General features: G+C 48.3%; 1 protein-coding gene across 1 annotated transcript; it reads left to right on the forward strand.

Moving 5' to 3' along the window:
• The first annotated feature begins 1,385 nt into the window (after positions 1-1,385).
• LOC140850066 (uncharacterized) lies at positions 1,386-4,910 on the forward strand. Its single transcript, XM_073239870.1, has 2 exons — positions 1,386-2,466; positions 3,294-4,910. Exons 1-2 carry the CDS (start codon positions 1,905-1,907, stop codon positions 3,380-3,382), a joined length of 651 nt encoding a protein of 216 aa, XP_073095971.1. The 5' UTR covers positions 1,386-1,904; the 3' UTR covers positions 3,383-4,910.
• The last annotated feature ends 12,462 nt before the right edge of the window (positions 4,911-17,372 follow it).

The following is a 17,372-nucleotide window of genomic DNA, read 5'->3' on the forward strand; positions in this document are numbered from 1 at the left end:
ATAAGAGACTTGGGCACACAGATAGTGAGTGGAACAACCAATGAGGAACGTAGGTCTTCAGGCCATAAATGAGTGTTCTTTCCGTGAGCTCATGCCATGCCAAATCCCATGCCCATCTCCAGTACCTTGGGGCTCTGGACACCAGTGCCTGTGTGAGCCTCCTCCTGCCATCTATGGGATGGATGTCATTTATGGGCTCGCCTTGTGAGATGCCTCCTACTTGACCCTGTGAGCCTAGCTGACCTCCTGAGGAGGGGTCACTCCCACAGGCTTGGGCCCTGACGGTCAGGCCTTTGCCCACACATATCCCCATTTCCACTTATATCAGTGTCCCCAACCTCTGGGGCCTGCAGTGGAGTTAGAAAATAAAACTTAGATTTAGGCCAACCCACTCGTTAAAGCAGAAATACAGAAATAGAATGCTATAGACCTAAGTAATTTAACACTTTCTAGTAGCCACATTAAAAAAAAAAACAGCAAGATCATTTTATTAAACTCAGCAGAATATTATTTCAGCATGTAATTGCTATTTAAAAATGAATCTTTTGTATTCTTATTTTTGTACTCTTTGAAATCTAGTATCAATTTTACACAGCACATCTCAGTTTGGACATTTTTATTGTTTGAATGGTAGGCATGTAGTCCTACCAAAAAAAGTTGTTACAGAAATATTTATACTGCTTGTTCTTAAATTATAAGATTTAAAAAATTGGGTTCCAGAATGGAGTAACAGTTACCAAAGAGAAAGGGACTGGGGAGGAGGGGTGGGAAGGGAGGGATAAGGAAAGGGGGGGGAGAAAGGGGGCATTTTGATTAGCATGAATAATGGGGGAGGCACGGGGAGGGCTGTGCAACACAGAATACAAGTAGTGACTGCAGCATCTTACTAGCTGATGAACAGTGACTAATAGGATTTGTGGGAGGGACTTGGTGATGGGGGTGTCTAGTAAACAATGTTCCTCATGTATTGTAGATTAATGATATCAAAATACAACAAAAATAAAATTAAAAAAATAAATTGGGTTCCTTGGTGGCCATCCTTCAAGGGCTCAATAGGCATCCATGCCTCGAGTTATCTCCCGGACAACGCAGCCTTGGAAGTCCATAGGTAGAACGAATTTTTAGGATAAGCAAATAAATCACCAGAGCGACTTTTATTGGGATTTGGAGCGGACGCCAGAACCTCACACACCGCAGACAATGTTCTGCGGTCCCGGCTGCCCTCGCGCGGGGGCACGTTTACAGGGTCGGGAAGTAAACCTTGGAGTAGTAAAAAGCGCCCAGTTCTGTGCCCGCGTGCGGACCCCGCGGGCTGGGGGCCAGTCGGGGCGTGAGCGACCCTCGGGCTCGGCGCGGCGGCCGCGGAGTCCCCGGGGACGTGACTTCAGGCTGGGGCCCGCGTCGCTGCGGTCACTCCAGGGGCTCACGGCTGTCCGCGCGGAGAGGCGGCGGCACGTCCCCGCCTCGGGGGCCCTTCCCGGAGCGGGTCGGGGGGAGGAGGGCGAGGCGGGCGCCCAGCCCGGCCATCTTGGCCCTGCGGAGCCGCCGTGGCCCGTCCCCACCTCCGACACCAGGGGGCGCACTGGCCTCGCCCTGCGGCCCCCTGGCTCCCAGACCCGTCTGACCCTGCAGCCCCTGTGCGCGCCGCGCCGGGGTGGAGCCGGGAGGCCCCGAGCGTCTCCCCCGCCAGAGACCCTTCGGCCCCGCCCGCGGTGCTCGTCAGCTGCTGCAGAGAAAACGACGGAGGCCAGCCGCTCCCCGAGCCCGGCAAACCGGCCCCGCCGGAGTCCCCCGTGTGCCGCCCCCTGGGGCCCCACTCTGACTCTCCTTGCCCATCTCGGCAGGAGCCAGGGCCGCCCGGCCTGACTGTCCCCTCGGCCGGGGCTCCAGGTGGCCAGCGACAGATGTGGCTGCGGAAGCAAGCAAAGGCTTGGGAGGTCAAGGCGGGGCCCCAGAATTCCGGGGAGTATGGACAGGACCTGGAGAACGAGAGGCGCTACCCTGGAGCCCGACTTGTGGAGAACAAAGCCGCCCCAGCAGGCGGCCCGGCCACCCCGCCTGAATCTAACCACCCCTTCATCTCTGCCGCTTCTTCCCTCCCGCCGCAAAAGCCACCGCAGCAGCCAGGGCCTCCGTGCAGGGGCCGGGGGCGCGGGGGACCCAGAGAAGAGGGATGTGGAACCCCTCAACATGATCACTCTAGGGGAGGAGCCCTCAGAGCCGAAAGGAGTTCACAGAGGCGCCAGAGCCTGCCTCTTACTACCACTGTGCCCGGCGCTCGCACGCGTGTCGGGAAGAAGGGAGAGGCTCCTCCTACCCCCATCCCACCTGTTGGGCAGGGAGGAATAAAGGTCATGAAAGCACCACAGACCACAACGAGGGGGCTTCCTGAAGGAGGGGGCTTGATCAGGGCCCGGCTGGATGGGGGAGGAAGAGGGCAAGACTGCCCAGATCGGGTGTGGCCAGGTGTGTTGGGGGGCTGCCCGAGAGGAAGGTGATGGGCGTGGGGCGTGGTGGGCGAGGAGGTTGAATGGTGGCTTAGGGCCAAGTCAGACAGTAGAGGCGCAAAGCCAGAATGCAGAGGAGAGACAGAGACAGAGACAGCGAAGTAGGGACCTGAAGTGTTCTCCAGAAGCAAAGGGGCTGGGCAAGAAGGGTAGATGGGACAGCTGCAGGGGCGGTGGTCAGGGACAGCAGGGCAAGAGGGGAGGGGGCTGGGAGCACAAGGGCAGGAGGAGAAGGGACGTGGGGCGCTCTCCTGCGGCGCTGAGCGGGAGACTGCCCCTTCTATCCTGAGTGCTCCCTCGTGCGCCCTCGTTCAGTCTGGGACCTCCCTCTCTGGCTGAAGCTGCCTGATGGGGTTTGAGCTGCCCTGCCCTACAGAGAGAGGCTCGGAATTGAAGCCATAACCGGTGGTTCCTCCAGACCTAGTCAAGCTTAGAATGACTGCAGCTCTGAGCTCATGAATCCCAGATTACTGACCCACAGAAATGGAAACCCATAATCAATTGTTGTTTTATGCTTAGAAGTTTTGGGTATAATCAGTCACACAGCCATAGATAACTAATACTCTGTGACTTTGTGCAACCACCTTATTAGCCCTCAATTGCTTATCTCTAGATTTATTTTATGAGATAGAAAAATAATTTCTATCATGTTTAAAACATTGCTTTAAAATTTTTGTTTTGTTCTCTATTTACTACCACTGAACCTAATCTTAAATGATTTGATAATAAAGACTGGAAATAACGGTGGAGTGAGAAATTAGGTTCCTACTCTGTCTGTCATCCTAGCTTTGGACAAGGAAACTTCATGGTCCAATACATCTGCTAGAGCTCCAGAAATCATATCCCAAGTTCCAGGCATCAGGAAGAGGGAATGAGGGAAGAATAAAAGGTGCTCATCTACCAGGAGACACTTCTGTGGCTACAGTGAGACACATGGGCCCACACTGGATCAGAGAAGTAGGAAATGTACTTCTCCAGCTGGGTACGTTGCCCCTTTGAATAAAATGGAGGTCCTACAAATACAGTATGTGAATCATGTGTTTTTAGAACCTGTTGGAACAACTCAGCTCTTAAAAAAATTGAGACAATTGGGGAAATTTGAATAAAGAATGTTATGTAATATTAGGAAGTTATGAAGTTATCATTGTTTGTAGATAATAAAGGTGCACACATATGTTCAAAGTCTACCTTTTAGAAATACATACTGAATTTCTGGATGAAATGATACCATGTCTAGATTTGTTTCAAAACAACCCGGTGGTGGGAAGGGATGTAATCCATAAAGCAAGATTAGCCATGTGTTAACAGTTGGGGAAGCTGAGTGATGGGAGTACATTATACCCTTCTCTCTACTTTTGAATAGGTTATAAAAATTTCATAATATAAGTTTCTTTAAAGTTCCGCTGTGATGTAAAACTACTGGCATTTATATTTTTAGAATCGGTGTTCTATAATATCGGAGTTCTGTTACTAAGGAATAGGGGAAGTTGGCTGTGGGGACACACAGGGCAGTCTCCGCCACAGTTAGAGCAGCTGAGCTCAGTTCCTAACAGGCCGAGAGTTCCCGAATGCGCGGTGATCTGATATCCTCCACCAGGCCTGGGCCCTGCCCTCCTGGCCAGGGTACCAGCTAGAGTCCTTGATCGCTTACTGGATCCTGCTCTGTGCCTGCATTTGCATTTTGGCCCTGGGAGGAAGGAGGTATAACTGAAGGCATGTGAGACCCAGGCCCTAGTCCCAGGCAGTATATTTGAGCAGTGCCGATGCAAGGACTCCCTCATTCTACGTAACCACTCCAAGATAGGAGACAGATAGGAGGCACGTTGTTTCACATGTGTTTTTTCAGCAAGAAGAGTGAGGCCAAGGTGTGCAGGAAGGCTGCGTGAAGAAGGCAGAGATGAACTGGGCCTTGAGTTGGCTTGGCAAGGGGAGGAGGCCCGTCTGGGAGAGGAGCATGAGACCCAGAGGCTGTGCTGAGCCTTACTGCCAGCTCTGCGTCTCAGGGGACTGAGGGAAACTTCGGCTCTGGGCCTCTTTCTGGCCCTGGCATAGGAATTAATTCTTAAGGATAAAAAGGCAAGCAGTGAAGTCTCTCTGTTAATAACAACAATAATAACAGCCAGGGCTTTAAGGTTCCTGCATCAAGCTATCAAGGCCTGCGGCTGGGGTGAGCACCCTGCTGTGAACACCTGTTGCTCTTGCCTGCCCAGCATCTGTTCCTTCTTCCTCTGCTATCAGTACCGCTCTGCTCTTTGGGGAACTACCCCTCCTCAGTCACTCTCCTGCAGGCAGTGTTTGGAGGCTAACTCCCTCTTCCCCTTCCCTCCAATGGTGGGCCCGTGTGACCCTGCCAGCCAGTCGGATGCCCTGCTCTGTGTTCAGAGAGGCGCCCGTGTCTGGGACTTCTGTGGAGTCCTTTAGGAAAGAGAATATTCTTTTCCCTCTGAGGTTGCTAAGCTGCTAGGAGGTGAGCTTGGGAACGTTGGAGAGCCTACCTGAGAACCTCTCTCCAGACTTTTCCTTTAGATGAAAACGTAAAACCCCTTTTTTGTTGAAGCAGAGTTATGGCAGCTTTCTGTCCTGGACAGTCAAGAACCCTGACCAATACATGTCTCCATTATTCAGGTGAGGAAACTAGAAGGAACAGGAAATTATGTTTTTAAATGACATAGTAGGAATGAAAAAGAACCAATTGGCACTTTAAGAACTTTAACAATAACTTTACTACAATAAAGGATTAGTTAAGTCTATCTTAAAACAATAGAATATTATATGACCATTAAAAAGAATGAGACAGCTCCCTTTATGCTGATATGGAATTATTACTTCATAACAAAGCAAGATGCAGAGCCTGGTGTATAATTTGCTTCCATCTGCATACAAAGAATCCATTACTTTATGCTTATATATGTGCAGGGCCCATCTCTGGGAGGACACCCCTGAAGCTACAAAAACTGGTGGCCTCTGGGAAAAGAAACTGAGTACAAAGAAGGACAAAAGATTTACTTCTTCAGGATGGAGCTAGAGGGTATTATGCTCAGTGAAATAAGCCAGGTGGAGAAAGACAAGTACCAAATTATTTCCCTCATCTGTGGAGTATAACGATGAAGCAAAACTGAACGAACAAAACAGCAACAGACTCACAAACTCTGAGAAGGGACTAGTGGTTACCAAAGGGGAGGAGCTGGAGAGGTTGGGTGGGGAGGGAGGGAGAATGGGATCAAGGCGCATTATAATTAGCACTCACAATATAGGCAGGTGACTGGGAAGGCAGTACAGCTGGAGAAGACAAGTAGCAACTCTATAACCTGTTACTATGCTGATGGACAGTGATTGCAATGGGGTGGGAGAGGACTTGATAATATGAGTGAATGTTGAAACTACAATGTTGTTCATGTGAAATCTTCATAGGATTGAATATCAATGATACTTTTAAACAAAGATTTTCTTCTTTAAATAAATTAAGTTAAATTATTAAAATTAAGACTTTTTAAAGAGCAGTTTTAGGCTCACAGCAAAATTTAAGGGAAGGAACAGAGACTTCCTATGTACCCCCTGCCCTGAAACACACACAGCCTCCCCCACTGTCAGCACTGGATGGGCACATTGGTTACAAGACGCATTTAGAAGGACACATCATTATCACACAAAGTCCACAGTTTACATTAGGATTCACTTTTGGTGCTGTATCTCTGTGGGTTTGGACAAATATATAATGACATGCATCCACCATTATGGTATCAAACAGAGTATTTTCGCTGCCCTAAAAATCCTCAGTGCCCCACCTATTCATCCTTCCCGGGGATACAGCTATTACAGATTCTAAGCAGACCTGGTAACCTTGGTTTGTGATTGCACTTCTAGTTGCCTTACCTCAGTGATGGTGGTGTGCATCAGGATTCTTAACTGCAAATGACAGAAAGCCAGCGTAACTCAGAATTTATGTTTGGGATGATTAAAAAAAAATGTCTGGAAACGGGTAGTGGTGATGCCTGCACAACATTGTGAATGTACTTAATGTCATTAAATTGTACACTTAAAAATAGCTTAAATGGTATATTTTATGTTGTGTGTACTTTACTAAAAAAGGAATAAAAAGTGTATTAAAATATAGCTGAAGGGGATAAAGAGGCACAAAATCTCAATGACAATATAAATTAGTCATGGGGATGAAAGTACAGCAGACAGAATATAGTCAATTGTTCTGTAACATCTTTCTATGTTGACAGATAGTAACTACATATTGGGGTGAGCATTTAATAATGTAAATAACTGTAAAATATATATAGGTAGAACACCTGATAAACACATAATGAAAAGTTAAAAAACAAAACAAAAATACAGACCAAAAAACCTCACATACCCTGGCGAGAAAGAAACACAGGACTGGATATTTATGAACTTTGCAGAAAGGGCTGTGATAGAGACCCAGGCAGGGCAGAGTGAGGCCCTGGTGCTCAGGGAAGGTTCCTTGCGGGAGAGAGGCCTGTGGAGCCTGACCAGGTGAACTGCCCCTGGGCAGGGAGAGGGCATGGAGGGTGATAGTCCAGGTGAGGAAGAGGCCCACTGAAAGCAGAGTGGCTGGGACGGCACGAGGGAAGCACGCAGCTTGTTTTCCTGGGTCCTGCAGTGAGAGGCGGTGAAGGGCTCTGGGGTGGAGGGGCAGGCAGGGCCAAGGCCCTGGTCACCACGAATGCATCTGAAGCAGGAGCCAGTGTGTCCTGGGCAGAGTGAATGGAAGCTAGTCTGCAGGCAGGGAGCCTAGCCAGGGGCTGTCGTTTAGTCTGGGAGAGGGTGGTATTGGCTTGGACTGGGATACTGCCTGGCAGATGGAGAAGTGCCAACGAATTCAAAGAGCTTGCGAGGTTACTTATGAGGTGGGGTCTTGGTGAGGGGAAAGGGGAGAAGGATGGCTCTGGCAGGGTCACAGCTATAGGGATTGCAGGGTTGGGGAGCAGGTTTGGACCTGGTGAGGGAGCCCATGAGACCTTCTGGGATGTGTCAAAGCCCTGGGGAAGCTGGGGCTCTGCTTTGCTGCCCGGATTGAGGGCTACTGGGCCAGCAGTTGGCCCCCCACGGGCAGTCAGATACCTGCTCTGCTGAATTATTCAGCTGCTGCCTCTCAGCTGTGACTGTGCTAGCAGGGCCACAGGCAGGTGACAGACCCTCGGGCTGCTCTGCAGGCTGGCCCAAAGCAGGGGACAGGGGAGTCCTGAGCCTCCAGGGAGAAAGCCCATCTCTCACTTGCCTCTGGGCCTCGGGATTGGGCTGGGTCACACTCTCCCTGACACCTTCTTCCCGGAGGCCAGAGCCAGGTCCCCTTGCTCTGCTTGGTGGACAGATGAGAACACAGTTCTCAGGGCAGCTTATGTCTTCACTTGGTCCAGGGTGTCCACTCCCACCATCTGTCTGCTTGTCACCCTGGAACCAAGTTCTCTCACCAGGATCCCCAGGCCCAGGGCAAGGTGGGCACAGGGGGCAAGGCCAGCCAGGTGCAGCAGCCTCTGGTCCTGTTCCCTGGGCCTGGCACTGGGCAGTTAATTGAAACTCTGGGCTCTTGTGAAAGCTTCAGCCAGAGAAGGCTGCTCTAGCCATCCAGCCCTAGAGTCCCCTGACTCTGTCCCTGGCCTATGCCTACAGTGAGCCCCAAAGTCAGCCTCCGCAAGGGTTGGCAGCTGTGTTGAGAGCAATCTTGGGGCACACGCAGGGCCACGGAAGGGTGAGTAGGAAGTGGACTGAGCTGTGCCCTTTCCTGAAGCTCATGGTTTCACATAGCTGGTTACCCACAGTGTGCGCTGGTCCCTCACTCCCGTGAGGGGTCAGTCTCCCCACTTCCCTTTATATCACACTTTCTCAGTGCCCTTGGGCTGCACAAACCCCCACCTAGGATGGGCTCTCCACCCCCCACCCCCAGCTCCCCATTCACCCTGGCTGGTGGCCTAATTCCTGGAGGTATTTTTTTCTCTATTGAGACATGTGTTCAGGTAACAATGCCTTTATCTCTCATGGGCAGAATTACAGAGCTCCTAGGAGAGGCATTTGGGGGTGGCCTGGACCTTCTCACCCAAGGGCAGCTGCTGGAGGTAGGTCACAGGCCCCAGGACAGAGCCCGAGTCCCTCAGGGACAGCCCCAAGCCACTGTGGGAGCGAAGGGATCACCAGGTGCCCCCAGGAAGAGCTGCTGCCTGCAGCCCCGAGGAGAGATGAACTCCCAGGGCCTCCTCCCTCCCTCCACTTGGGGCTCAGGAGGATGGTTGGGGTGTGAGCAGGGCCCTGCACCCCAGCCGCCGCATGCGCTGTGGTTCCCCCCCATGCCTGCTCTCCCCAAATCTTACAGTTCTCCAGGATGCCGCTCAGGAGCCCCACAGCTGGGCCACCGCTTCTCTTCTGCATGTGGCTAGCCTGCTCTGTTCTGGCTGTGCCCTCACACCCACTGTGACCCCCTCAGGGAAGAGACCCAGGCCCTGGGCCCTAGAACACCAGGGCCAGAGGTGGCCCCAGGATAGACCTGTGCATCCAGGTGAGGAGACTGAGCGCTAGCCCAGGAAGGCCTTGCACCCCAGGGTAGGTGTCCCAAGAGGCCTGCTAGGTCGTTTCCTAAGACTTCCTTATTGGGGAACCTCTGGAAGAAGTGATACTGCAAACAACGAATGCTCGGGATGCTTGAGAAGAAAAACTTGTTTGCATTTCCCTGCATTTTGATGCAGAGACAGAACCAGGAAGAGAGGAGATGTCTGATGGCTCCACTGTAGGATGGAGTCTGTTGGGCAGGGGGCGCCCAGGCTCAGGTTACTGCCCCACTCTGGAAACACGGCGCAGGGCCAGCAGGATCGGTGGCCATTACTAATGCATGTGCTGGCTGGGGCCAAGCGGCCATCTCAGCCTCCCCAGCCAGGTCCCAGGGGTGGTGGTTGAAACCCTCAGTCACCCCAGCCCTGGCCCCAATGACAGCCCCAGAGAAATGCCAAGGCTGGTCTAAGGGAACAACCAGCACCCATGGTCTGAGAGCTCAGACCCACAAAAGGGGGGTTCAGGCAGAATCCTGGTTTAGTGCCCTCATGTGACATGATCTCCTGCCCCTCAGGGCCTAGTGACACATCTGTAACCAGCTGCCTCCCCTAAGCACTGATACCATCTCAGATTTGAATTTCATTTTTGCAAGGGAAATGACCCATGTGCTGACCAGGGACTCTATCCTGGGCGGTCTCCTCACTTGTCCTCCAGTGCCAGCACCCCAAGGCTGCTCTGCTCCAGGCAGCCTGTTCCCCTAAAACCAGGCCCACAATGCTCCCTGAATCCTCGGGCTTCCCTGGGCTGGGCCTCAGCGTCCCCACCTGCATCCTGATGCCTTCAGTTTTATTGGCATGTCTATTGGCCATCTGTCTGTATCTTCCCTCATTGCAGAAAGGATCTCAGGCATTGAAGTTTTGTGCCTAGTAACGCACCCGGTCCTGTGCGATACAGAGGGCAGATTACAGCCCTATTTATTCAAAGAGGGAAAGAGGTGCTTCAGCTCAGTTTAAGCAACTTGTTCAAGGCCAGACAACTCACCCAAGGTCACATACCCACCTCCTTATCTCCAGCCCAGGTTCTTGCCACCAGACTCCTGTACTACCCCATGAATAATTTGCTTCTGGTTGGCAGGGCAGCCATTGACCACACCCTCGTCTCACTTTTCTGGAACATCAACACCCACATCTCTGCTCTCCCTCCGGCAGCCCAGCCCCCCTTACCCCACTCTGGTGAACTGGAGGGCCTGCGTGTTCAAAATTCTTAGTTCTTTCCCCTCCTGAAAGGAAGACAGTCAAATCATGTCTCTCCTTCTCAGGTGGGTGTCTCATCTCCCTCAAGCTGCCTTTGTGTCATCCTGATGAAAGTCTCATTCATAAAATCATTCATACAGATCTGACCCAAATGCAAATAGGAGACATACACACCCTCCACATACTCACACTCACTCACATTGTAAGAGTACCTACAATAAAACGTCTTTAATTTATAATTTGATATTTGTGATAATGAAAATAGGAGGAAAAAAAGTTGCAAAAAAAAAAAGGTTGAGTAAATAAGTAACACAACTGAGAAAAAAGACTTATTTCACATCCTACGAGAATCATATTCACAGCATTCTTCAGGTTGCCTTCAGCGTTCACGGCAGGGAGACCTGACATGGTGGTCTCCCCGCTGAACCCCGGGTCCTGAGGCTCCTCTTACAGCTCCCAGGGCCACCTGGATGCAGCCAGAGCACCTGTGGCCTTCCTCCATATATGCCAAAGGAATTTATCCTTCCTAGACCAGGGGCTCTGGCCAGATCCTTTGTCACCATCCAACATGCAGAACCCCAGCCAGGCAGTCAGTCTCCAAACCTCAAATGCTGTTGGCTGCCCTGAGGTCCAGTCTGAGGATCCATGTCTGTCCCAAGCAGCAATCCTTGCGGCAGCTAATCATTGACAGGCTGGTGGGGGGTATTTCTCTCAATCCAGAGCATGTTCTAAAAGGAACATCTGGTGTCTTATAGAGAACAGGGCTGTGGGTACAGAACCTCTAAAATTCCAAATGTGTTTGTTTCCAAGCACTTCAGAAATATACCTGACAACTATATTTAATAGCAAAACCTTAGAAGCAACCCAAATGGCAACCATAAACAATGGTATGTTTACATAATGCAATGCTATGCAACTGTTAAAAAATAAAGGAAATGAAGAATTTCTCTATCTACTTATATGATGTGATCTCCCAGATATATGAAATAAAAATTTTTTTAAATTGTAAAGGTAGAGCTCTTTCTCTTCCTTTTCTTTCTTTTCCCTCCCCTTCCTGAACAATTCATCCCAAAAGCCATGAGGTGGGCTGAACAGTGCAGGTGTGCCCGCTGCCTTGTGGGTGGGAGGCTGAGCCAGGGCAGCAGGGCCTGGGTGCAGGAGGGGCGCGGCCCCAGGGTGTCAGCCAGAGGCATCGTAGATCTGGGCTGGCCGCCCACTATGGCGTGTCAGGACCAAATGGGATGAGAAAGGCATCCCCGTGGGAGGCCCACCCATTGTGGGGAACCAGAGGCCAAATGCAGGAGGAGAGTGCCCACGTGGGGGGCTGGACTAGACCTGGTGTCAGAGCCCAGCAGCGCTGAGAGAGCTGCTGCTCCATTGAGGGGGTCCTTAGGGGATGGGCTGCATTGTGAGTTGGTTACATACCCGGATTGATCAAATAAGTCAGTATTTGAAGGAGACAGGTCTCTCACTGTTGGAAAAGGAGGTATGAATATGGAAAGAGGAAAAACTAGAATAAACTCTGAAGTTGAAACATTTGTAGGCTTTTGTCATGTATACATAAATATAGAAATAAGTATGATTCTAGATCAATGTGTGTTTATAGATCCAGAAGTAAATATAAATGTAAATGTACCTAGTTCTGTCCACTAAGAGGGCCTGGGAGCAGCGATAGCAATGTTAGCTAAAGTTATTTTGCTCTGACATGATAGCAGTGGCCACCCCCAGTGCCGGATTGGTTTCTAAATTCCATTTTCCACTAAAAGGAGCCAGGTGTCCTTGGCGCAATGGTTGATTTCAGTCCAAAGGCAAGAAATGAACAAATGAACCTGAGACATCATCTGAGCCAAAAAATAAGGAAGTACTCAAAGAAATACAGCAGTGCGCCCAAAGGACACTGGAGTCCTCTTGAATATGTTCCCACTGGCCAAATCTAAGGTAATTAGCATCAAAATAAGCAATGAGTATATAAGATTACAGTCCATTGAATAAAATCTGAATCCATGAGTCTACACTGATAAAAGTAAACAAATGGAAAGTTTGATGAAGAACAGGATATTTATATAGTCTCAAAGTGTTTCCCCACAAAATACTTATTAATAACAAAGAGGATAGGAGTAATGTCACAGTCAGAAGCCCCACAGACTCCATCTTATCCAGGTGATCAGAGTGACCTTCGTCAGTAATGGGCAATTGGAATCACACCCTTCCATGCTCTGAGAAGCACACAGCGTTGCTTTTGTGATACTTACCATAATCTGAGGACTCTAACCAGGAGGCATCATCACACAGCATCAGTGACCCCACCTAAGAGCCACTTTATAAGATAACTGGCCTGCAATTTCCAAAATTGTTGAGGTCCTGAAAGTCAAGGGGAGACAGAGGAACTGTTTCAGATTGAAGGAATTAAGGAGATTTGACAACCAGTGATAAAATGCATGAATATGAACTGGATCCTTTTCTACAAAGGACACTTACTGGGGCAACGGATAAAAAAAAATGGGGTTTGAGGATTTGACACATATCAATGGCACTTTCCTGATTTTAATGTTTGTATTGTGGTTATGTGGAAAAATATCCTTTTAAAATAGAAACTATAGAAGTATTCAGAGGTGATAAGGCATCATGTTGGCAACTTACTCTAAAATGGTAAGTTAATGTTCTTTTTATTTTACTGATAACTTTTCTGTAAGTTTGTAATCATTTCACATTTAACAAAATTTAAATCAAGGTAGAGAAAAGTATGTATTATATGCTATCATTTATCTAAGAAAGGGGAATCTGAATGCATGTGTGTGTTTGCTTCTATTTTCTAAAAAATCGAAGAAAAACCCCATACAAATTTTTTAAGTGCTTAAAGAGGGAGAGACGTTATAGGGTGGAGGGAACAGGAATAGACACTGAAATTCTTTGATATAATTTGTTTTGTATATGTGGCTATGGAACTGTATTAATATTTTATAAAATTATAAAACAGCATTCAATGTAAAACATTTATAATAGCAAAATATATGAAACAAAATGTCAGTAGTAGACTGGTTAAGTACCTTTTTGCTACATTCATAACTGAGTTCTATGCAGCTATAAAAAAGAATAATGACATTCTGTAAAGGCTTCACTGCATCCACCTTTACATGTGGTCTCAGGGTTTGAAGCGTGTGAATGTATTACCTCTTCAGAAATAAACATTAATTAAAAAATAATTTGAAAATAAAATACAAAAAGAAAGAAGCTCCTAAAAATTAGAAATGAAATAAAACAAAGGAACCCCTGTAGCTAGTTGAAGGCCTATGCACACCAGAGAAACTACAGTAAGTGACTTTAAAACACAGTCATTTGACTATGTTCCTAGCAGAATGTATTCCACAGTCAAAAGAACTGAAAAAACTGAAATTGCTTTTAGCCATCATGCTGTTGGTGGTGGATTGGTTTTGCTATTGTGAGCTGGTTGTGAGTCCAACTGTGGAATAAATCAAGTGAGCGATTATGTCAGTGTCACGGAGAACTGAGATTTTTGGTATCATGGAAAGGGAACCCAGGCTTAAGAGCAACAAGGTTAATTCAAAACCCTTCACTCTTAAATTTGGATAGAATTTTCTTAAATAAAAAAAGGATTTCTTTTACAAATTGTTCTTGAAAACAAATATTTCCTAGGACTGCTGACTGGAAAGCACTATAATTACTACAACCCAGTAGCAAAGAACACCCCTGACAACCAGATTCTGGACTCTGAATATTATCTCACACCAAAAGGAAACGAGTATATCCTTGGAGAAATTGTTTCTAAATCTGGAGCAGGAAATGTCCCAAAATGACCCTGGGTCTTTTCAGACCAGAAAGGCAAGATGCTCTCAAGGAACAAACGGGGTCACGTCAAAAAGATTCAGGAGTCAGCCTCAGGAAGTTGCAGCTGATGACAGCTGAGAGCGTTTGCACCTTGTAAGGACAGTAACACAGTGGATTAAAACTCATCAGTGCTATCCCACCCCACCCTACCCAAAGCCCTCACTGATCACCTGTAGATGCAAGGGAACCACTTCATTCTGAAAACAGACAAAAAGAGAACGAATCAAGTGTTGCATCCTGCCTTTCCTATCTGAAATGTACCAAGGAGTTAACCAAATACTAGTTCAGAGAAGGCCTCTCAACAGTCGTCATGCTGCTAACAAATGGCGAAGGAGTGATAGAATTAGACTATTATTGTTTTGAAACCCTTCATGGAGCAGTAGATCTAGGTCAGCATTTCTCAAAGTGTGACCCTGAACCCAGGGGATCATGAGGTACTAGGATTGTCATATATTTCAACCAAAATAACATATCACAATAGACTGAGTGCAGAAGAAGATATGAGTCCAAACCCGAGGAATCTGCAGAAATATAAGACTGTCACTTGACTTAAAATACTATTTTTTGTTTTTGAAAATGGTTACTTTCATAAAATACATTATTTTTGTTAACATGAAATGGACTTACTGTTATTTTTTAGAGAATTAATATTTGTAAAATTTCTAATTTTTAATTTCTAGTAAGGTAAATACCAATAGTCATAATAAAATTCCTTGGGGCCCTCAGTAATTTTTGAGAATAAAAAAGTTCTAAACCAAAAATTTTGAGAACCATTAGTCTAGCAAATGTCACCAATGGTTGCTAACATATGATGAAAGTCTTCAACAGCACCTATAAAGCATCTCGCCTAAATAAATAAAACCTGAATATGATAACAATCTAGATCTAAGTATCAGTTTATAGGAAATATGAGAACAAAAGATTTTAAAAGACACTGTGGGGACACAATTAAAAAAATTCTATCAGAAACTCTACAGGATAAATGACCAAGTTTCTCCAACTAAAAATTGGAAAGCAAAGACAAAAGAAAATGGAGGGCAAGGGAGTAGATCTCATGTTAAGTGTCTTACCAAAATAAAATAAAATATAAAATGATAAACTAAAGGGGATAAAGGGTACAAGCTTCAAAGTATAAAACAGTCATAGGAATGGAAGTACAGCATGGAGAACATAACCAATAATATTGCAATATCTTGGCTTTGTAGCTGGCTGAGCATTTAGTAATGTACATAATTATGTCGTACATCTTAAACCAATGTAATATTGTGTGTCAACTAATTCCAATACAAAATAAATAAAATAAAATATTTTTTAAAAGGAAATGGAGGGGAACCTCTTGGCATTGTTTAAAAGACACATAAGAGACATACTGTCCAACAGCCATGTGTGGACTGCATATGGGTCCCGGTTTGAACAAAGAGAGGGGTGCTGCAGACTGAATGTGTCCCCCCCAAATCCATGCGTTGAAACCCTAATACCCAGTGTGATGGTACTTGGAGGTGGGGCCTTTGGGAGGTGGTTAGGTTTAGGTGAGGGTGGGCCCCTGTGACGGGTTAGTGTCTTATAAGAAGAGGAAGAGAGGGCAGCTTGCACGTGCTCTCTGCCATGCGAGGACACTGGGAGAAGGTAGCTGTCTGCAAACCAGGAGTCAGGCCCTCACCAGACATGGCGTCTGCCACTACTCTGGTCTTGGACTTCCCAGCCTCCAGATCTGTGACAATTAAATGCCTGTTGTTTCAGCCACCCAGTCTTTGTATTTGCCATAGCGCCTGAGCTGACTAAGCAGGGCCTAACTCAGACTGGGGCATCAGGAGTAGCTTGCTAGCGGCGACGGCGCTTGCTCCGGTAGGAATTAACCAAGAATGAGGAGCCAGTGTTCCAGAAGACGATCCACAGTCGGAAGGCACAGTAGTTCAGTGAACCCAAGTGTGGGGAGTGTGTGAGAGAGGAGCGGGTGAGAGGGCAGGGTGGTCAGGGCCACGTCACAAAATGTGCATATCCCAGCCAGGGGGAGACTGCCCAGCTCTGCTCAGGAAGCTTGCTCTGAGTGCGGGAAGTGGATGGTGGGCCCTGCCGTGCCTGCTGGGCTCCATCCTGCTCAGGCCTGGCCATGCAGGGGTGACAGCAGCCCAGCCAGGTCCACAGCTGGTCACGCTGGACTGTACCCATGTGACATCTGGCCTTTGTCACAGAACCTTCAGAGGGTGTGACAGTAGGTACTGGTGGCATGCTAACAATTGTGCTGAGAATTCAGCCTTCAAGACAGGTGACACAGGGTGCTTACAGCAGCTTTTGGAGCAATATAAAATAATTATGCTGGAGTTTCAAGGTGATTTAGAAAGGGGCTAGAGGTGTGAAAAGTCCCCACTCAGGCTTGCCTGTAGAACTCGCTTGGGAGATGCTGACTACCATTGCCACCAATGGTACGTGCCCCCCAAGAGCCAGGGCGGGAGGCTGAGGAGCCACATCTCTCCAGCAGCTATCCTCTAGAAATTTTTGCCAAAAATGTACCCGTCCCGCCGGACAAGTCACTTGCATGAGAAGGAGGGGTCTGCACGCGTGCTCACCCTCTCAGTACTGCAGGCTAATCTGCAAAGGCCGAGTGTCAGCAGAGACGTGAACAGCACAGTGGGATCCACGCGCGGGCGCAGCCCTGGAGGGGAAAGAAGTGCGCCTGCGAGACGCCCAGGTTGCCAGGATGTGGGGCAAGGGCGGCCTCCAAAGTTAGAGTGAGATGGGCCATTCGTGGAAAGGGAGGCAAAGCGGAAGGAACAGTGGACGGGTTTTTAACGTGTTACCTTTGAGGTGCCTGTGGGCGGTGCCCGGAACTAGGGACAGAGAGCAGCCTCAGGTGCACACAGCCCGTGGTGGTGTGGAATTCGGGGCTGGGGCCACATCCCAGAACACCAGCCGCATTCGTTTCCTGAGGCTTCAGTGACAAGCGGCCACAGGGGATGGCTGAGGCAACAGAAATGTGTTCTCTCAGTTCAAGGGCCAGAAGTCTGATGAAGGGGTTCGCGGGGCTGCTCCCTCCTGAGACTCCAGGAGGCACCTCTGTCTGCCACTCACTCTAAGCTCTGCCACTGTGTCACGGTGCCTCCCCCTCTGCTGTGTCTGTCTCCTCTGTGTGTCTCTTCAAAGGACACTTGTCGCTGGATTTAGGGCCCACCTGGATAATCCAGGATGATCTTCTTGTCTCAAAATCCTCGACTTGATTGCATCTGCAAAGAGCCTTTTTCCACCTAAGGTACCAGTC

The sequence above is a fragment of the Manis javanica genome, chromosome 6, assembly GCF_040802235.1.
Source record: "Manis javanica isolate MJ-LG chromosome 6, MJ_LKY, whole genome shotgun sequence".
In the NCBI taxonomy this organism is placed as follows: Eukaryota; Metazoa; Chordata; class Mammalia; order Pholidota; family Manidae; genus Manis; species Manis javanica.

Bases quoted from the DNA above. Each gene is read 5' to 3' on its own strand.
- LOC140850066 (XM_073239870.1), top strand. From the start codon at position 1,905: ATGTGGCTGCGGAAGCAAGCAAAGGCTTGGGAGGTCAAGGCGGGGCCC. The intron at 2,467-3,293 runs GTGTGTTGGGGG...CTGTCATCCTAG, and splicing joins CCCAGATCGGGTGTGGCCAG to CTTTGGACAAGGAAACTTCA.